This window comes from Dryobates pubescens, chromosome 4, assembly GCF_014839835.1.
Source record: "Dryobates pubescens isolate bDryPub1 chromosome 4, bDryPub1.pri, whole genome shotgun sequence".
NCBI lineage: Eukaryota > Metazoa > Chordata > Aves > Piciformes > Picidae > Dryobates > Dryobates pubescens.
Window position 1 is genome coordinate 3600796 of NC_071615.1, and position 22050 is coordinate 3622845.

Below are 22050 nucleotides of genomic sequence, written 5' to 3' on the forward strand. Positions count from 1 at the left end.
AAGGTTTTAAAATACTTCAGTTGTTTTAAGATCAATGAAGTAGAGACCATGCACTGTCCAGTGCTCAGAATCCAGCACAACCCTGCAATTATGGGAGCATATGAAAGCTTTAAGGGCCTGGTACTTAATTATCCTACAGATTTTTATACCAATCTCGAGGTGTAAACATGCCTTACACTGGTTGTAAAAAGTAATTACATATCCTTTTGTTGATGTAATTTATGCTCTGCTTAAAGCACTTACCAGAAAGGTGTGGAGGAGCTGTAGCATGAAAATCAGGGGTTTAAAGATCATTTTATCTTCCTCTTTGCAAATACCTGCACCATTCCTGAAAGGCTACAAAACACTCTTTCTCCACGGGCTGTATTTTTCTCCCTACAGTTTCCTTACAATTTATTCCATGTTTCTAAAACAAGGTGTTGAGTGATTATCAGAATGAGTGCAGCTGGTTTTACTCAGCTTTTGTCTCCTATATTGCATATGCAGCATATTACCTATCCTGACCACGATAAACCCAATTCCCTGCCATACTCGCCTTGTCTCTCCCAGCAGAGTAACCTCAGCCCTTGCCTGTCACACCTCCTATAAATCCATTCCACAGGACTCCAGCTCTCTTCAGCATTTCTATTTATTACTTATGATGCAGCTGACTCTGCCCTGCAAGTGTGGCAATGTGCCATCACGAGGGTCAACAAAAACGGATCATTGTTGAATTCACTCCGAGCTTTTTTTACAGCAGAGACAGTAGCAGAAGCTTGGCTCATCTCTGCTTGGGCATTTGGAATTTGTAGGTGCTTCCTACCCCAAGCTGTCTGTCAAATTTGACTGAAATGACCGTTCATTTTGCAGGTTGTTAGGTGCTATAAATGGTAGCTGTAAAGGACCTCTTGGTGCGATCTGCTTACCTCCCTGTAAAGTGTATTCTATCACAGGTCTGCTGAACGCTCCCAGCCCGGCTCCGTTGTACGATGCCACCTGGATTTCATACTGGGTCCAAATGATCAGGTCTTTCACTAAGCAGTAGTTAATTTCTGCACTGGTGATGTTCTTATACTGGTACTCCCCAGGGAGGCCGGCCAGGCGATACCTGCCATATGGGAAGAAAAAATTGCTGGTTAATTAGACGGTATCAATTAGAGCAAGTATCCTGACTAGCAAAATCGCTTCCCTTTGTGAAGGGGCAACATGAAAACTTCTATACAGAATTATGCAAAGAATAATGGAAAACAATCAGGAAGAGCAGAATAACTCCTGATAAGACCATATCATGTTTGACTGCTGTAGTATTTATAATCTGATCTAACTGAGATTACATGCTCAGGGCTAAACAAAATGAGTATTTTATCCTGTTTTATGGTTGCAGAAAAATCACAGCTTTTTAAATGTGGCTTCTCTGGTAAAAGCTGTGATTTAGTAGAAAAAATAGCCTAGATGGGATTTTTATCAGGGTGCTGCTGTAAATCAGCTTGAGAATTTTTTTACCCCCCACCCCTTCTTCTCTGAAATCTGAAAAGGAAAAGCTCAGAGGGCTCTGACCTTCTAGAGTCTCATCTCTGCATTCCACCAGGATTCACTTCACAGAATGATTAAAATAAGGACAGAATACAGCTGGAGACTGAAGGACTGGACAAGCACTGGAATTCCAGGAGAAGGGCTGTACTCAATACAGATGAGTGGTAAACATCCTGACAAACTTTCTGCTGAGACATGGGAAGCTGAAACACTTGAAGCTATTTCCCCACCTAAAGACTGTATCGCAGAAAACAGAGCACCTTTGATGTGTCTTTTTAGGCCAAGAAACTATGGAGAAGTTTTTAAATCACAGTAAACAAACAAATCTTGCACATCTGTGAATAACATTGTTTGCTTTCTTTCCTTTAGGGAAATGGTGCAATGGGTGCTTACACTATGCTAATTCACACAAAAAATTCAGAGGCCAAGGAAGGGGCACAAGGTATTACTGTCCCATGAAAAAGATAAACATGGAAAGATTTGTACTTTTATTCACCACACAGCTTTTATGCACTCTTACTCATCTTCTGTTTCACAGCAATCATCAAAAGTTTATTGGCACAGAACAATTTCTTTGACATCTTAGAGCCTGATTTTAAATTCATCTCAGTTAAATCGGGCCAATTTTTATGACTAGGCAACTTTGTGTGTTTTCAGCTAGAGGTTTTGTTCTGAAGTCTTCCTATGAAGAGATCAGTTCTTAATCACTGACAGCCCCTCTGTTTTCTGCTGAGGAGCTGCATGCCTGGCCATATTTTGCCATGCTTCATATTTGTAATGCTACACTGGTGTGATTCCCTTTATGAAATACAAATGGAAACAAAGAAATATCAGCCCTCGGTTGTGTTTATTCAATGTCTTCATCATTTTTTCTACTTTATGCACCATCTAACTTTTCCTTTTGTCTCCTGGGAAGGCTGTATGAATAGAATAGAATTAACCAGGTTGGAAGAGACCTTTGAGATCATCATGTCCAACCTATCATCCAACAGTATCTAATCAACTAAACCATGGCACTGAGAACCCCATCCAGTCTCCTCCTAAACACCTCCAGTGATGGTGACTCCACCACCTCCCTGGGCAGCACATTCCAATGACAAGTCACTTTCTCTATGAAGAATTTCTTCCTAACATCCAGCCTAAACCTCCCCTGCTGCAGCTTGAGACTGTGTCCTCTTGTTTTGGTGCTGGTTGCCTGGGAGAAGAGACCAGCCCCCACCTGTCTTCGTGCAGCAACGTTCTAGCACTTAGCAGACAAGGTGTAGAGTGCTCCTGTGTCTTCACCTACTCTGCTGTTGGCATGGCAGTCCTCTAAATACAATACTGCCAGTGAGTAAAAGGGCAGAGGAAAGAGGCCAGATCAGAAATGTCATGTCTTCATGATTTTTCTCACTGTGGACTTTGATGTATACTCCACATGACTTGTGCTGTGCACCTTCACTTCTAAAGATCAGGTGTTCCATCAGTTTAGTGTCTTACATCGCTTGAACACTGGATCTCTGGGATGCATGGTGGGGTTTATCTTGTTTTACCCTAATTCTACAGAAATCAGCACAGAAAGACTTTTCTACAGTGCTGTAACCACACAATTTGACGTGGAAGCACTGCCTGGTTTATCACCTGGGACAATTGTGCTTTTATAGGATAATCTTAAATTCCTATTAAATAAATGGTCTCTCTGCTCTGTACTCAAGACAAAGGATCTAGGCATCAAAAATGTTCACAGATTGAGCATAATGAATATGATCACTCCCTATTAAAATGGAAAGAGATGTTATAGTGAGGACAGGGATCAATTACCTTGACAGACGTTGTAGAAAAGACTTTAGTTAAATATCATTGAAAATGCTATATGGAGAAAACAGAGCAGATCACCAGAAGTAGGAGAATATGGGATTGCTTTCAAAGGACTTAATGCTGAGACTGGGCAAGACTCATTGGGACTATCTCAGGAATCAATACTATCATCAAGTAGAGCAGTCTGAAGGAAAGAATTGTACCAGCAACACTTGTACACCGTGCAAACAGATATCCAAGTTTTGTGACAAGATTCTAGCTATAGACAGAAGTTAAAGAACCTTTTCCCACCTGTCACTGATGACTGGCACAGCTTTCAAACTGAGTCCAGCCCTTAAAACTGCAGGCACCTGCACAAGTGGCTCACCACCACAATAGGCTCTGTGCAGGTGACAGGGAGATTAACAGACTTCAACTCTGCCTGCAGAGAGAAGTAACTTTCCAGCACTATTTTGGGAGCTCACCAGCACTCTTAACATCACAAAAGCATTTCCATCCATGCCAGCAAAAGTGGGAGCACAGCATGAACAGGATGTTGGCATTTAAACTGTAGCATTTTGTTATCTTTTAACAGGTCTGGAGGACATTGTATTAAAAATGTCAGCAGCCTGCCTACAATAGGCTGTAGCCATCACTTGGAAATATGTCAGTAGTGGGAGTTTCCCACAAAAAACTCTAATTTAGATAATGTGTCTCTTACCAAAGGTGCAGCCCTAACTGGTTGCTAGCACTGCAGGAGACATAAGGTGCCAAATGAGCAACTAAGCAGTAGCTGAATTGGGTAGGAGTGAAAATCCGAGGCCCAAAAAAACACAGAAGGAAAATGCTCTGCAAAGACTGTCAGTGTGGCAACACCCTCCCCAACACAACAAACCCTGGGTAAGCAGAGAGATTGGAAGTATTCACAACTCCCAGTTACCTGCCTGAACTTGTTTCTCATTTAACAATACAGATGGGCTGCAAGAATCTTAACTTGACTGATTTTCAAAACAGACCAAGGTCTGCCATGAAGCATCTGACCTGTCACTCCCTCTCTCCATTTTGTTTGGCACAAAACTGAAGTTTATTGATTCTGTTCTTGCTCTTCCACAGTGCAGGAGCCCTGTTGTGTTTTTGATAAATTTAATTAACCTTTCTAGCAGGAAGCTGAGATTGTAATAAACAAATACACATCTGCAATGCATAGCCTGCACTGTACCAATGTCCCATGTGAACACTTTGAGTATTTGGTGCTTCACCTCACTTTGAAGAGGGGAAAAAAAGGTATCTGAATGCTGTCTTGATAGGGAGCTAGTCCTCTTAGGCAGCCTACTCAGAGGAGCTATCAGACATCCCAGCTCACTGACACTCTTGTACAGACAGGCTAGAATTTAAGTGCCTGCACCCTCATGACCTCTTGAACAGAGGTGTTTCCTCATCTGTAATAAATCAGGGCAGCCAAAGCATTTATAAATAATAACTAATATATTTCATGGAATTAGGTATAGTTTTTAATAGACTCTTAAGTCACAGCATTTTGAATTCTCTCATGCAAACATGGATCTATCTCCAGACTTTCCAGGTTGGGAAATTATTTACCTTAGGATGTACCCATGAAGAACTCCATTATGTTCACTCTCAGGAGGAGGCTGCCACTGGACCATGATAGACTGATTGGTCCTCCCACTGGCCACTATGTTCTTAGGTGGAGCACTGGGGGGCTCCTCAGGTAGCATCAACCTAAGTACAAAAGAATGTGATGGAGGTGTTGAAATCAATGATAAGTAACATTTCTATTTCGTGTATCCAGTCTGTGTTAACCAGTTTCTTTTATCAGAGTCTGATGACTAGAAAGAAATATAACACTGATCAAACTGCTGAAGACATGCATGGAATAGTTACAACAAATCAACATAATAGGAAATCAGTTAAGCAAGCAACAAGACAGACAGCTGAGGTAACCTTATTCTCTCTGAATCACCCAGGCTGCTACAACTCTTTAAAAAGATTATAAGCCTGAATGAGTTAGAGCTCAGGTCCAGGGTCTGTGACTCCTTCCAAATTGTTTCTTTCATCTCTTTCAATATTTTTCATATCAAACTCCTACATTTTGAAAAAGCCATTTAGAGTTCAGCTGTTCTGCAATTCAAGCTCACAGCAAGCTTTGGTTCACAGAAGAAGGGGGCTGCATTTGAAGCTAAATATGATGAAGCCATCCTTCTATGTCGCATCTGGGTGAATTCCAGGAGCGACACTGCAATGATTGGGCAAACGCTGCTCTCCTTCCTGGGTTAACTGCTGTGGCTTAGCACAAGACCAAAAAAAATATTTACAAGATTCTGCTCAACTGATACTCTGAAAATATGAGGGCATCTATCCCACCCTGTGCTGATAACCTGCATTGCCTAACTGCCATTATCACCAAGTACTGATAGCTGCAGAGTACTCTTCAGAGGTCTGGGTGATGTGAACTGCTCCTTTCCCCAGTTACCGTGCAAAAGACAACTTGATTTTTAACCTTTCACAAACCATCACCAGGTTTATTTCCTCAAAACAATCCTAGGTTATTGTACTTTTAGCGCAGACATTTCTTTTCACTGTACCTGCTGGTCTCAGAGCTGTACTGGCCCTTTCCCACCTGGTTAACCGCACAAACCCTAAACTGGTAGGTTCGGGCTGGAGTTAGTCCGCTCACAGTGACGCCGGTCATCTTGGGGTCAAGATTTGATAGGTGAACCTTCCAGGGAGAATCTGTTGGAATAATTCACATGTGGGGGGAAAGAAAAAAACAAAACAAAAAGAAAGACAGAAAAGGGGGGGGGGAATCCCAAAGAAAAGGGGGGAAAACCCAAAGAAAAGAAAAAAAAAAAAAAAAACCAAAGAAAAGGGGGGGAAAAAAGAAAGAAAAGGGGGGGGGAAAGAAAGAATGGGGGGGAAAGAAAGAATGGGGGGGGAAAGAAAGAATGGGGGGGAAAGAAAGAATGGGGGGGAAAGAAAGAATGGGGGGGAAAGAAAGAATGGGGGGGAAAGAAAGAAGGGGGGGGAAAGAAAGAATGGGGGGGAAAGAAAGAATGGGGGGGAAAGAAAGAATGGGGGGGAAAGAAAGAATGGGGGGGAAAGAAAGAATTAGGGGGGGAAAGAAAGAATTAGGGGGGGAAAGAAAGAATTAGGGGGGAAAAGAAAGAATGGGGGGAAAAAGAAAGAATGGGGGGAAAAAAGAAAGAATGGGGGAAAAAGAATTGGGGGGGAAAGAAAGAATTGGGGGGGGAAAAGAAAGAATTGGGGGGGGGAAAGAAAGAATAAGGGGGGGGAAAGAAAGAATAAGGGGGGGGGAAGAAAGAATAAGGGGGGGGGGAAGAAAGAATAAGGGGGGGGGGGAAGAAAGATGAAAGTACTTGTTAAAAGCCCTACAGAAGTGAGAAAATGCCTCTGACTGCTCAGAGCTCTTTGTGCTTGTTTTCCTCAGAGGAACTTTGGGAAGAAGTTTCTTTTCAGCAGCAGAAACCTTGCTGTCAGCCCACACGGCTCTGCAGATTGCACGTTTGTCTACTGGAAAGTGATGCGGCACATGTCACGGCATAATAAATAAAAACTATATTCATTAACATTTTAATAAAAGAGGAAACAAGCATGATAAAGACAGATGGGCTGTGTATTTCACAACCCATCTGTTTGGCAGGCCATTACAGCACCACACCCATGAGTGGCTCTGGTGGAAGGACTGTAATGAAATTCACAGTCAGTTTGGAATATCTTCCTACCCAGCTTGCAAGCAGGTGTAGAAACGTGACTCTCTCTGCCAAATCAGTCCTCTGCTGTAAGACCTGAGAGAGCTTCTGCTGCCCTATTCTCTACTTGTCTGCAGGTTTGTCTTTTTTTTTTCCTAGAGATAATATATGGCATTGGGTCTAATAATTTTCTAGGAAGATTGGCTGGTATAAACAGCCTTGGCAACCCCATAAACCCCTCATTGTCAGCTCACATACTTGACACGCCAAGCTCCTCTGATGCCCAAATTACATTTTCAACTTTTCAAAGAGATCAGAAATGAACCATGCTGAAAATTAAATCTCCTGACTTCTTTTCTTCATAGCCTGGTGTCACATACTCTTCCCGAAGTCGTGATTGAAATAGTCAGGGAGAGGTGACATTTGGTCTGTGTTATAACAGTGCAGCGATGGAATCAGCCAGTTTAAAGATTTGTTGAGTTTTTAAATAATACCAGCTGTTTTCATGCTCCCTGCTCAAAATTACCAACACTTCTGGAAATTACCGAGGAGCTAGCTGTAGGTTTTGGCAATGTGTCTGTGCATGTTGCTCATCAGAAGTGCATTGCATCTCCTGGCAGGTCACCTAGACGTCTGCCTGAAAATGAAGATGAGATGTCCCAAATGTGGAAGGCTGCTAAACTTCACACCAAGATGCAAACCACTAATTTAGTGCTTTTCTGGCAGATTCCTTAGCACGTTTAAGTCCTCTAGGGTGTGATGCCAGTTGGGCTATAAACACTGCATCTTCAAATTACTCAAAATGCATTTATTCCAGTAACAGTTTTCCCAGAACAGAGACTTTTTTTAACAGGAAAACTGACACAGCAGAACACTGGGAATGCTGGAGAGGGACATTTGCACAGCAGTTAAGTTCTGTCCTCGACAGTTGTTGATGATTTACCAACAGGCACTTCAGCTGCAAAATCTTGATGTCAATTCATCTTAGCTGAATGCTGGACTTCTTTTAGAAAGATCTTAGAGGAAGCACATCTATGCTACCTAGAGAAGCACTGGTTAGGAGGGGTTTTTTTCCTCCCTAGTTCCTTTTGAATTTTACCAAGTTTCTCTTGAGACTTCTGAAACAACTCTTCGTCCTGTTACAGCCAGAATACACAATAACAAATCAAGGTAAAACAAAGTTAAGGTATAGCTGACTTAGGATGTTGCCTGAAGCAGCTTCCTGAGGAAAATGGAAGAGCAGACACCAACAAGAGAGTGAAATACCTTTGGATGAGCTACTTGGGTAGTGGTCCATTTCCTAGAGCATTTAACTTGTTTACTGCTAGTGTAAACACCACCTGAGAGTGCTTAACCCAACCAGCTCAATGTAGTGAGCAGTTTGATTCAACAACAGGGCCTATTAATCTCTTCAGCACCTTGGGGCTTTGCTCTGTTTATATGCTGCATCTGTAGAATACTTTATTTATTCTTTTTCCTCTCCTGGTAGAAGATAAAAGATCTGGCAGGAAGAGAGATTAAACTGAAAACTAATATAAACGAAGCCTATTCATCTCCTGGGCACTCGCATTCGTAGGGAAAGTGGTTTGGGGAGGAGCAGTGGATACAGAGAGTGTGTGCAAGAGTATCTTGAAAATTTAAATGTCAAGTCTTTTTTTTTGGACAATCAATAAACTAAACATCTGAAAAAGGCTCTTCTCCTTCCTCAAATACACAACAAAATCCAGAATTGTCCAGAAGCTTGGTGTAGAAAGGAGCAATTCCGGCGCCCAAAAGGTGCCCTCAGATTTTCAACACTGACTCTTCCCCTGCAGGGCTGACTGTCGCTTGCCTGTCCCAGGAAGCCTGGAGAAGCTCCATGGCGACAAAAGACTTGCCAGGTCAAACTATTAAATAAGTCTCTGTTAGATTGAAGAGACTGTGCTAATCCTTCACTTAACTTAAGCTGCCTAGGATGTACTGTGGGCTTTGCTCGCTGGCTCTGGCACTGTAATTGCTACTGTCTGAAAAATGTCCATGTTTAGCTGCCTATCGTCTTAAGGATATTGGGTATTTTGAATTAACTCTGATTGCTTCTCCAAGTTAATTTATTGGAAATGAACAATCTTGTGGGCTAGTTTACAATGTGATTTGGAGGGGTGTGGGAGAGGGTGTTAGAAATGACTTTTGATCTACCATGAATTTTTCAATGCATGTTTAATAAATGTTGGTTACTCACAAAGAGGCCTTTCTTCTATAGCTCCCTACCTGCCTTACAATTCATGCATTAATTGGAAGTTTCTCAAAAGCCATTTATAATTTCATCTTGAAGATTAGATCTATTGCAGAAAGATGATTTTTGCAGGTTTTGAGTACATTTCCATCTCCTTCCCTCTCCAGGGCTTTTTTGCCTAGACAGTATTATTGGAATTGGCAGTATTGCCGGAGTTTACCAAACTCATCTTTCAAATCTTCATGACAAGATACTGCTGCAAAAAGTTCAAATAAAAATTAAATGGTTCATCCTTTGTTTGGTAGGACTTTGACAAGGTCTACCAGTGGCCCGAGACAAAGTTATCTTTGAACACCATCATATATAAACCCGAGTCACAATCATAATGAACAACATAGTTTTGTTTTGCCTTTTGCAAAGATTTATCCATGTATTCAAATTTTCATTGGGCTGCCCAGGGAGATCTCCCTGGAGATCTTCAAGAAAAGACTGGATGAGGCACTTAGTGCCATGGTCTACTTGATTGGATAGGGCTGGGTGATAGGTTGGACTGGATGATCTTGGAACTCTCTTCCAACCTGGCTCATTCTACGATTCTATGCTTTTCAGATGTCCTTTTATCATCTTCTCATTGGCACAATGTGTTCTATCATTGCATCATACAGCACAGGTATCCCAGAACACAATAGAACAAAAAAATGGGCTTTTATCTTCATTGTACTCAGCAGAATTTTTCAAGTATTAATTAATTTCTTCAGTTAAAAGAATATTCAGAAGGCTTTTGTGATTAATCGTAGAATCAGCCAGGTTGGAAAAGACCTCAAAGATCATCAAGTCCAATGTATTACCTAACACCTAGTGCCTCGTGATAACTAAACAATGGCTCCAAGTTCCACATCCAATCCTGTTTTTGTACACCTCCAGGGATGGGGACTCCACCACCTCCCTGGGCAGCACATTCCAATGGCCAACTACTCTTTCTGTGAAGAACTTTCTCCTCACCTCGAGCCTAAACCTCCCCTGGCATAGCTTGAGACTGTGTCCTCTTGTTCTGGTGCTGGTTGCCTGGTAGAAGAGACAAGCCACTGCCTGGCTACAACCTCCCTTCAGGTAGTTGTAGACAGCTATAAGATCTCCCCTGAGCCTCCTCTTCTCCAGGCTAAACAACCCCAGCTCCCTCAGCGTCTCCTCATAGGGCTTGTGTTTGAGACCTCTCATGATCTTGGAATCTAATAAGGATATCCCCCTTTAACTCAGAATCACAGAAACATTCAGGTTGGAAAAAACCCTCAGGACCACCAAGTCCAACCAGCAACCCTACTCTGCAAGGATCACCCCTAAACCCTATCCCCGAGCACCACATCCAAACGACCCTTAAACACATCCAGGGTTGGTGCCTCAACCACTTCCCTGGGCAGCACATTCCAATTCCTGACCTCTCTGACTGTGAAAATTTATTTCCTAATATCCAAGAAGATACTTCCCTGGAATTGCCAGGTACATTGCAACAGGGATTAAGCGGGTCGTGAAACACCCCAAAACCCACATTAGTGCCAACGACAGCAACGCATGGCACTATTTATTTTGAATCTCCTATTTCAAATTAAGGTTCACATTCCTGGCTCAGTGTGGGCAGGAATACTTAATGACTGTGTTTCCCTGGTACTGTGTTTTTCAAATTAGATTATAAATTTGTCCCCAAATGTTTAAGGCCATATGTCTCGAGTCACCCATGGACACAGCCTACTGTGAATACTTGTAATTCAAGAGTTATTGCACTGTGCCAAATACATTCATTTTAAAAATGAGGTGACCAGGTTTATTCATATTTCCAGCAATTTATGGGCATGATCTGCCACTGTTTTTCTTTTTCCCCCTCTAATTAAAATAAGGGGTTTACATCTCTTTGCTGAATTGATATTAATGAAAAGGAGTCCTAATCCATGCCAGGTGGACTGACACGCCTCTCTCTAATGCAGCTAGTAATTAGTCCCCTGAAATTTACACTCATTATTTTGAACCCTCTTCAGATATTTCTCTGAAGCAGATACTCTTATTATGGATTCATTTACGGTACGTGCTTCAAAATGTACAATGGATCCTAAAGCTCTTAGAGAATCATTCACAGTAAAAGAGCTAAATAAAAACAAACCTAAAAATGAACAGAACTGGGCTACCTTTTGGTACCCTACATATTCAAACTCCACAGAACTAAGCACAAAGCCTCCTGTGCAGCTTTGCTAGCTGGAAAATAAAACGTAATTCTGCTGTCCCCACCTAAGCTTTACATGTCTGGAAACAAACAGGGATTAGGATGTTAAGCACATTGCACTGGTGGTGACAGTCAAAGAGCTACAGATGCCTGCAGATGAGCTCATGGAGGGCATACACCCACTCCTTGACAGTTGCTCTTTCTACAACACAGAACAGGACTGACAGAAAACCTGAAAGGAAATTTTCTTTGAAAAGTAAAGAGAGATTCTTCACAGTCATATCAGACAAAACTATACCTACACAAGATCAAATGCCAGCTTCATTCACCAGCGTCACTTGGGACAGGTGGAAACAAAGGAAAGGTGGTGTTTGCCAAAGGAGCAGGAGGTCTGTAGAAACTGCATATTAACCACACACTACTGAGATCAAAATAACTCTGAAAAACAAACACTTCAGGAAAACAAAAACCGAACCAAGAGAGTGACAATAAGCAGACATTAAAGTCAGCTCTCCAAACTAAAGTCACTGCTGACATTGTTCTGCTCTTCTGTTGGCATCCAGGAAGCTGAGCAATAAGATATGAAATGAAAGAACACAGCAACACTGGAATGTTCAAGGGCTTAGATTCCTCTCTGTCCTACTTCTGTGAGTAACCATTTAGACAGTGTACATAAAAGCAAAACAAACAAAGATGAAAACTGAAAGGACAGCAAGATCCAGAATATTTCTGGGAGTTAAGATGCTTGATTCACAAGAAACCTAAACTGTGTTTGGTTGCTGCAGCTGCAAGCTTGCTGAAGTACATATACCTGTGATTTGTGATAATGAGACTCTCTCAGTGGTAGATTGCAATGCCATCAGCCACAATTACTGGATCTATCATGGAGTGAGCAAGGGTTCACAGGATCCTGTGGAGTTCTGAGGGACTCTCTGCAGGACTTCTGGGGAACTACTGTTGATTTTTGCTGAGACTTCTACCAATCTCGGTGAATAAATTACAGCATTTTCAGAATTATGGCACACTTTCCTCATTCTTGGACTGGGTAACTGCAAAACATTCTTGCTAGAACGGAACTTGAAGACCTTTCAGACTTCTGGCTCCAAGTGAGCAGCCTCTTCCTTTAATCACTCTTTCCAACCAACACATCCCAGTGCAGGACCCAAGTGCATACATTTTGCCAGCTATTTGTTTTCTCCTAGTAAATACTTCCCAGACTGGCACTTCAATAGCTTGTCATTGTCAAAGCCAGTGGGAAACATGAAACACAAGGGTAACAAACACCCTTGGGTGAAAGAACAGCTAAGAAAAAAAGCAAAAAGAGAGTCACTGGTTTGCATCCATAGGAGAGCAAGGAGAGAAGAGAGAAAATTGAAAGAAAAAAAGAAAAGAAGGGGTAATAAAAAGGTAAAGAGGGTGTGGATTACAGAGCTCTGAATTTTCTCAGTCACTTGACTCAAAAAGATCAGGAATTGTGCTCAGAAACAAGTCGTTTAATGACAGCAGTCCTGGGCATGACTTGGGATTTCTACGAGGATTAGAAAACTGCACTTTGCTTAACAGATGTCGAGATCATCAGTTCTGGGACCTCCACATCAAAAACTTATGCACTTCAGGATGCAAAGCAAAAGGGTTGTATGTGATCTGAAGCTCAAGTTTCATCTCAGTCTCTCTGTGTGGCAAAACAAAATGCTACTCTCTAGATAATCAGAAATCAAGACTGCTTCACATTCAGTTATGCAGTGGCTAATTTCCACATGTCAGAAGAAGTGATGCTCTTAATTTTTTCATCAAGAATCAATTGTTAGGCTTAGATTTCCAGCTCCTAGGGTGAAAGAGATTAGAAAGTATTGCCAAGGTGACCAATTTCCATATAACCTTATCCTTCCATCAACTCCTAAAAAGGCATTAGCAATGTCCCTGAATAACCTTGCAAACCGAGAGCCACAGAGGGCTAGACATGCAGTATGGCACAAATGTGAGAAGAGGCAAGTCAGTTACCAGGTTTGTAATCTATGAAGCTAGATACATGGATATCTTACAGGTAAGCATCCTCAGCCATCTACCTAAAAGGAAGGTGTAACATAATAATCCCAGGAACAGGAATAAAATACATGAACCCAGAAACAGATAAGATAGGAGCTCCTATTAACATCTAATTTTGTTCTTCTGACAGATCACCAGGTCATTATTTTATTATATTCTGTGCAGTTTTCAGGTGAAAGTTGGTCTCTGAATATATGTACATTTGGTGTAGAGTGCAGCTGCATTTGGCATAGAATGTTATCTACACTGCCTGGTTGTGGATAACTACAAACTCAGAGCAGAAGACAACAACGTGGAAAAAAAGTGGCAACTGCATTTTACAGATGTTGAACAAAAGGACTGAGGAATGAGCTGTTGTGCCTCAAGTCTGGCTGGCAATGGTAGAAGTGGATCTAAGGTTTTCTTCTATGACCATTCATAGAATAGAATCAACAAGGTTGGAAAAGACCTCGAAGATCATCAAGTCCAACCTGTCACCCAGGACCTCATGCCTACTAGACCATGGTACCAAGTGCCACATCCAATCCCCTCTTGAACACCTCCAGGGATGGTAACTCCACCACCTCCCCGAGTAGCCCATTCCAATGGCTAACAACTCTCTCAGTGAAGAACTTTCTCCTCACCTTGAGCCTAAACTTCCCCTAGCTCAGGTTGAGACTGTGTCCTCTCATTCTGGGGCTAGTTGTCTGGGAGAAGAGACCAACTCCCTCCTGGCCACAACCACCCTTCAGGTAGTTGCAGACAGCAATAAGGTCTCCAAGTACCTGAAGGGTAGTTAATTAACCACCACCTCAGACCTCTTTTTCTTAACTCTTTCAGCATGCAAATAGTTGATCGCAAACCTCAGGGCTTTGTGTACTGTCTCTAACTTAGCAAGGAACAGTAATAATTTCTTGGTAGGTGTGGTAAATGGTGAGCCTGAAAGAAGGCTGAATAATTAAGGAGAACATGAGGGTGAAGCACATTTGACTTTACTCACTGTTCTCAGAGAGCTCGACCATGTAGTAGAGAACGGGGCTGTTTCCATCAAAGGGGCGTACCCAGGAGAGCATCACGCTGCGGCTATAGGAGGAATTCAGAGTGGCCAGAAGATTCTGAGGGGGATGAGGCAGCTCACTGGTAAGGAAAAGAGAAAAGGGGGGGGGGGGGGTGTGGAAATAAAGCAGAGAAAAGAAAAAAAATAAATAAATCAATCTACATTTCATTCAGCTACAATCTTACAGGCAGTTAAAGGCAAACCACATCAGATTGCTATGATGATAGATATAAAACTACCAGCAGCTATTGTACAATTAAATAAATGAAAGACATCTCTGAAATCTTCACAATTTTATCCTATTTTGGGGGGGGGGGAGGGGGGGGGTTAAGAAAAAAAATAATAAATTATGCTGAAAGTCCCAAGGCTGATGCCTAGAACATGGCTAATGGAAATGTTGCTAAATGTGGGGGGAAAAAAGCCAATTTTCATACTGGTTTTGACTGAGATAAGTTGGTCAGTGAATTTCCTCTCTCACTTTCTCCCCCCTCCCCCTCCTTTCTTACAATGATGTTCTAGCAATATGACAGCAGTAATGCATATAAACAGGAAAACACATGGGAGATATGATTTAATATGGAATTTTTCATACTCAAGGAAGCAGAAGACACTGACACTATCCATATAGAGCTACTAATCAAAATTACCATATGTATTCTTAGGCTTCAGAACAGCTTGATTTACTCGCGGATTCAGGCTTATCCTGTCATGGGTAGAATCTTTCCCTCCTATAATAAGGATTTTTTTGGAAGCACCCAACCAGAAAATGTAGTGAAAATGCCTCCAGAAACCCCTTGGAAATACAAAATGAAACACTGGGGGGGGGGGAGGGAACCAAAACCCTCAACCAAAACCAACAAAAATAAAAACAGCAGCTCAATTAAAATGTGCAATTCCTCCTCATAAAGGCAATTTGTGGAAAAACATTTCATTTCTACTCCTTGGCTGGAAGTTGGAGGCTGCATGGTGCAGGGAGAAAACTAACTCCTGCTGCATCCCTTAAATGCTGATCTGTATGAAGGGATAAGAGCCCTTCAGGCATTACAGTTGAACCTGATTTCTGCTCTTCACCATTCTGGCTCCTAAGCAGGACAAGGATCTCAGAGTGAAGGAAAAGCAAGGAGGGTCAGGTTTCACCCGTTCTATCCGCTGCTTCTCCCCAGGAAAGCTGAGGGTAACCCTTCCTCAGCAAGCCCCACCACTAATCTGCTCTGGCCAGAGCAGGAAGCCACAAGGGTACTTCATATGCTTCATTCATAAACGCAGCAATTTCTGGTTGTAATACATCAAGCTACTACTGAAGGCTTACAGTTATTTAAAAACCACAACTCCTTAGCCACTCAAAAAAAAGAGTAAATAGAGACTCTGGCTTTATGCCAGAACAATAAATATGTCCTGGATTTGGGTTTCTACTGAAAGATTGAGGAACATATGGAGAGCCAGAAAATAGTTTTATTATTTTTTCTGTTAAAACTGTGAATGCTTTTGTTTATGTGTTTATGATGGCCACACACTGTGGAGCTAGCACTGCAAGGAAAAAAGGTTGCTGGAAGAGCCATAGAGTGGCAAGGGAAGCACAGAGATAATATTAACACATGTAGAAGACACTCGCCTGCCCACATCTCTCAAGGCTTTAAAAGGGCTGATGCTTCCTGAGGCTAAATCTGAGACTTTTGAGTCTTGTCTCGTCTCATTTGACTTTAGATGCCTAACCAAATTAGCAGCACAGTGACCCCAGGCTCTTTCTGTAGTAAACATGGAATGACACCTCAGGGTGTGATTCTGATCTTAACTTCATTAAATCACTTGCCCAAGATGTTTTGATTATGAGGAGTTTAGGCTGACTGTGTTCTCACTTAGGTCTGGGCATGCATCAACCAGGCTCCAAAGTTCTGATGCACAGATAGTAAAGTCATGGTCACTTTGGGGCTAGAGGAAGCACCAGGTACATGTAGGACTATGTGTGGGCCCAATGGAAGCAGAGTTTGAATACAGTAGCGCAATATTTTGGATCAACAAGTTTAGGGAAGAGGGGAACTTGGGATCCAAGTAGGAGGGCAGCTAGCCTGCAAGACAAAACAGCAGAATAAGCCTGTCAAGGGAAAGTGTGGAGCAGGGGATTAAGGATATGGCCACTTACCCAGGGACTACAGGAACATGCTACCTAATTTTGAATGAAACATTAAATGATAATAAACATTAAACCTCCACTACAATTTATCATTATGTCCTAAGCAAGCTGGTTGGAAAAGTGTTTTTGTGATTAAGTTGGCAAAGGAAATTACTGATGGAATGGGAGTGAAATGTCTTCTTGTGACATGGCTCAGGGAAGTCCTTGCTTCATTTAGTACCAGACCCTGTGGAGAAGAGCTCAGAGGTGTGTTGTGGCTTCAGCTTCTTCCAGGAGACAGGGAACAATGTGGGAGGGATGCCTGAGGAGCAGCTCAGAGCAAAGCTATCCCCATATAACTCTTTATGGGAACTGAACACTCCTGGTATACATTAAGGATATCTTCAGGGTGCACATTTACTAATCTTGTTTCCCCATACATTTAGAAGGGCTGAATTAACAGTTCATTTGAGGACAGAGGCTATATGACTACAAAAGAGTTTTAGTGCACATGTCTCAAAGACATTTTGGAGGAGGGGGGGCACTCTCTTTTTCATGGTTTTTAAAGCAAAAGCCAGTTTAAACATGGGGTTTTTCACTTAGGATTTGGGTTTCATTGATTATCCTCTTAGGCTGACACAAAATGGCAATCAGTCAGCAGCATGAAGGAAATGGGCACTTTCTGTTCAGAGATGGAGCAGCACGAGCTGCAGCATCCATACAGTGCCCCTATCTCCACTAATATCATATTCTTTAGCCATGTGTCCACTGAACAGCAACAGATGGTGCTTACAGATTTAAATCCCTCAAGGCTGACGTAACAAGTGCCTAAGAAACACACCTGGACAGAAATAAATATTTAAAACTACAAAGCCATTCCAACCACAGAAATGTACTTCCCTCTTTGCAGTACACAAAAGCAGAGACTAATAAATAGTAATTCCTCCTTTAGCAAGCATTTACACTTTGTCTCCTAGTCATTTGCTACCACATACTGTGTGGAAGGATGATAAATGAGACCTGTGCCACCATCATGAATATTCACATTCCCCAAAGGGATAATTGCTTCCTTTTTTTCCCCTCCCTTCCCCCCCTTCTTTTTTTTCCCCTTTCTCCTTCTTTCTTTTTCCTGTAAGAGAATTCCTTTTTCTTGCTCCTAACATCCAAGAAATCACTGCAGGGAATGGTAATTTCAACCCTTCTTCAGGATGAGAAGGACCTCAGACTAGACCTATTCAACCTGTGATACGCCAAGAAACTGGATGAGGTTTAGGACAGTAACACATATGGCACAGAGCAGCCCTTGATCAGGCACTGGAAGTTTAATCCCAACACTGAATTTTCAGCAAACATAAGAAAGATTATAAACAGGATGTAGATGAAGGGTTTTCACTGTAGGGTATCTTAAGGCCTCACTCTTCTAATGCTGAAAATGCAAACAGGAAATATATGAAGGGTTTTCAGTACAGGGTATCTTAAGACCTCACTCTTCTAAAGTAAAGAAGTTGCATGGAGGCAAATTTTCCATAACTTACTTTGTATGACAGAAAAATATGTATGTGGACACTTTTAAATCTGTAATTGATAGATAAGCCCAGGGTTAATGGCATAGCCACCAAGGTGACCTGAGGGGATTCTGACAAAGCAATTAAAATAGCAGATTTGCAAGAAAAGAACATGAAGTCATTGTGACAATCTAGGAGAGAAATATTAGCTAGTTGCAGATGATACATGTTCAAAACAGAAACCCTAATGTTTTGAGTCAGCTCATCCCTGCCAGAGGGCAGCTGAAAAATTCACTCAGCAAACACATAGAGTGCTTTATAAAATTAGCTAAAAGCAGACTATTTGCTGAGGGAAATAAACCAGACATGGTTTGGAGAGATTTCTGAGAAAAATGGTCCAACAGCAGGTAATTAGAGAGACTGTGACTGAAGAGGGGATTACTAAAAAGGCAAGGGAGATTAAACAAGTTTTCTCCTCAGTTTATAAAACACCCTGCTCCTATTTCATAAATTATTTCCTAAGTCAGTTTTATTCAGGAGCAGGTAGTTAATCTGCTAGCCCTGATAACATAGTAAGAAGTTGAGGCAGGAAGCCTACCAAAGAGCTCAGCTCTGATGGCTTTGCTCATAAAAGTTGATAATGTTTTAAATTAAGGAGCTTGTCGTCTGTTGCTCAGGACTTTTCAGTTTCCCTTGCTAAAGAATCCTCTCCAGTTTCTAAGCACAGGAAGGATTCTTGCAGAGCATTCCTAAGTTTTGAGGCTCTTTTTGTCTCTCATAAGCCTATAATGAGGTGGATTTCTGAAATTCAAAGCTTGCCAAGTCTAAGAGGGGGTCATTTGATGGTCACCACGAGCTCAAATCTACAGATGACTGAAACACTGGAACAGCCTCCCCAGGGAGGTGGTTGAACCCACATTGCTGGTCATGTTTGAAAAGACACAGAGATGAGGTGATGAAGGACATGGTTTTAGCACTAGACTTGGTAGTTTGATAATGGCTGGACTTGATGATCTGAAAGGTCTTTTTCGACCAAAATGATTCTCTAACTTTGCAAAAGCCTTTTAATTTCATACTTTCTTTTGGCTCGAGACATTTCTGATATACATCCAATGACGAGCAGACACAATTGCATTCCCTAGTGTATTTCTGGGTGCTTTTTGTCTTTTGGATATCAAGTGCATTTAGACTCAAGCAGTGAACCTTACTTCTTAGATGACAGCTCAAGAGAGAGCTTGGAAAAATAAACAGAAGCTTTCTTTCTGCTAAGGAAGGAATAATAGATTTGCAAGTTTGACAGCCTTCCTGTTTTCACTCCCAGCAGAAAAGACATGAGCTATCAGAGCTAAGTGATATGGGATCCACGTGAAGGGAAGTTTGCAGTAAGACATCATTTTGATTTGTTACTCTACATTGGTCCTACTGATTTTATTTTTAGCATCCAAACCATCCTTTTTTTTTTTTTTTGTGGGACATATTGGGAAGAAATTGGAAGAAAGAGCAATTACAAACATTTTAGTACAAAGGGTATCAAAATTCCTGTATAAATGACTGACAAAGGCAATGCCTTGCATTCTTAGCAACCTGCTGGGCTTTATTATAAGCGGTTAGCTTCCCTCTCCTGCTTTTGAAGAAGACAGAACAATAATAGTTCTTTCTCTGGTGAAAGAGGACTGAAAGAAGATGAACTCGCTGCCAGGAATAAATTGTCTATTTTTGTGTTACATTGTCCTCCCCATATTTTTGCATAAAGAGCCTAAGAGATTTTACTATATGTTGTGACATAACAGAGGCTTGTACAGGGCTTTGATTTTCCAACAATGCAGCATTACCATACTTTTCAGTCACATTCATACAACAAAGAGATTCTTTAGTATGGACTGCAGACAGGCTGATATTGAGCAGCAGGTATCATTAGGCATAGATAGTGGTAATTCTGCATATTTTATATATATACACTGAGAACCCCCAGGATACTTTGAGCTGGAATCAGCACAGTTTCCCATCAGGTGAGTGATACATTGTGATAATTCAGTTTATGCAGCTTTTGGAGCAAGCATTTTTTTTCCTCTACACGTATTTCAGTATGGTATTTACAGGGCTACAGAAGTAAGCTAAATGAAGCTGGGATGTTTCATAATAGGCAATTAATTTTCCAGGATCAAACCCTATGGCTTGGAGGAATGCAAGAGAACCCATCATCAAAAGACCTGAAAATGTTTATTTTTTTTTTCCCCTAGTAGCAGCTCTACTAGGAGAAGAAAAAAAAAAGGTGAGGAAAAAATTAAAATCTATCTCTTGCAGAAGAGAAACATCACTCGAAAATGTTTTACCTCCTGCAAATCAAATCAAGTGATGTACATGAAGAATAAACACATTTAGAGGGAAGACAAATGAATGAATAGAGTATCTTGACTAGCAATTAGTTTCTGTGCCCAAGTACCATCAGTGCAAAATTGATGAGCAAGGTAACCTTTGGCTGCACTTTAGCAAGTTCTTCATTAGTTTTCTGGCTTTCCTTTTCAAATATTTTATTTCTTTGCAGACATGCTGAGAGAAATGATCCATCCTGCTTGCACCACCAATGTATACCACGCTGTGCTGTCAGTGTTTCTTCTACAAGAAATGATACTTTTTTTTTTTCCCCCCCAAGCCTGTCTTCCAACAAGGGAAGGCAAAGGGGGAAAAAAAAAAAAGAGTTTTCTCTCCTCCTTTTCACAGATTAGAAAACCAGACCACTCAGAGATTAAATAACCAAAGGTCACCCTGAAGGTCAGCAGCTTTGAATTGAATCAGTTTGAATAGAAATCAGTAACAAACTTATTTGTGCCTTTGGAAATTTCTCTTGACATGCCCAGAGTTAGAGGAGGTACATGCTGGTTCCTGGGGGAAAAATGGTGGTGAGACAATTGGAGCTGTCGGGTGAAGCTAGCTAGGCTACGATATCCTCCTTTGGTAGACTGCTCCAGTCTGTAATTGGTTGAGAGGCCTCCTTTGAACATTTGTCTGACATTAGTGCTACTCAAGGCACTGAAGTGTAAGTGCTCATCGATGGAAACGTGCATGCCCTGTTTGTTAATGTTCTGCACTGGAGAATTATCTGGGAGAATAGGGAATGGTATAGATCTGTCATTCGTATATGAGCTAGAATTTAATTTAAGCTTGACTTCAGACATTTCCTTTCCACATATTTTCTTCTTCATTTCACTTCTGTTGTATCATGTATCTTTATTTCCCACAGATTTGTGCGGCTGAGCCAAACGATAATGATGAAAGCTGCAAAGGAATGCAATGGGTTTGGGCGTTATTGCACTACCTGCAGCTCTGCTTTGAAATAAAATGTCACAATTCCAGGTATGATTGAGTGACTTATCAGTTACTGAAGTCCTTTAAAGGAGTGGGTCTGATACACAGGTGGTAGGCAACAGAACATGAGAGGAAGTGATGATAAGATTGAAAGCCAGCCCCAGTGCATGGAGAGGCAACAAAGAAGCTGGGATGCAAGAAAGCCAGCCTCAGCAGGGTACACAAGATGTGCTTCTCCCAGCTAACTTCTAGCCCAAGTTTTGTGGAGTAAAAAAACTGCTCTTCACTGGTCAACAGTGACCTGCAAGTGAACACATTTGCTGTGCTGTACTAGTTTGCACAGGGCACCTCTTACTATTTAGGATCAAGATCTGGTCGGGCTGCTGAAGTGTTTAGCACTTATTTATAGCTTTGCTTCGAAGTCCAACATTCTTTTCAGTCTTTACTCCATAATTTTCTGCCCTCCATTCAAAAACTGCCTCAGAGAAAAAGCAAGTATGGTTATATAGCAGCAATATATTTTGAATTGTCTCCTGCTCTTGGATTCAAACCAGCAGTAAAATGCACTCAGGGAGGAGAGCTGAGGAGTGCTTAATTAGAGAAAGAA

The 22050-nt window shown here is 41.5% G+C and overlaps 1 protein-coding gene across 2 annotated transcripts in view; it reads right to left on the minus strand.

The window, feature by feature from the left end:
• Positions 1 to 22050, minus strand: part of SDK1 (sidekick cell adhesion molecule 1) — a 443236-nt gene that overhangs the window by 122992 nt on the left and 298194 nt on the right. For both annotated transcript variants that reach the window (XM_054180334.1, XM_054180333.1), the window contains 4 exons: positions 14466 to 14602; positions 5892 to 6039; positions 4888 to 5028; positions 906 to 1087 (listed from right to left, as the gene is read on the minus strand). In XM_054180334.1, coding sequence (XP_054036309.1) covers positions 906 to 1087; positions 4888 to 5028; positions 5892 to 6039; positions 14466 to 14602 — 608 coding nt within the window. The remainder of the gene's footprint in view (positions 1 to 905; positions 1088 to 4887; positions 5029 to 5891; positions 6040 to 14465; positions 14603 to 22050) is intronic.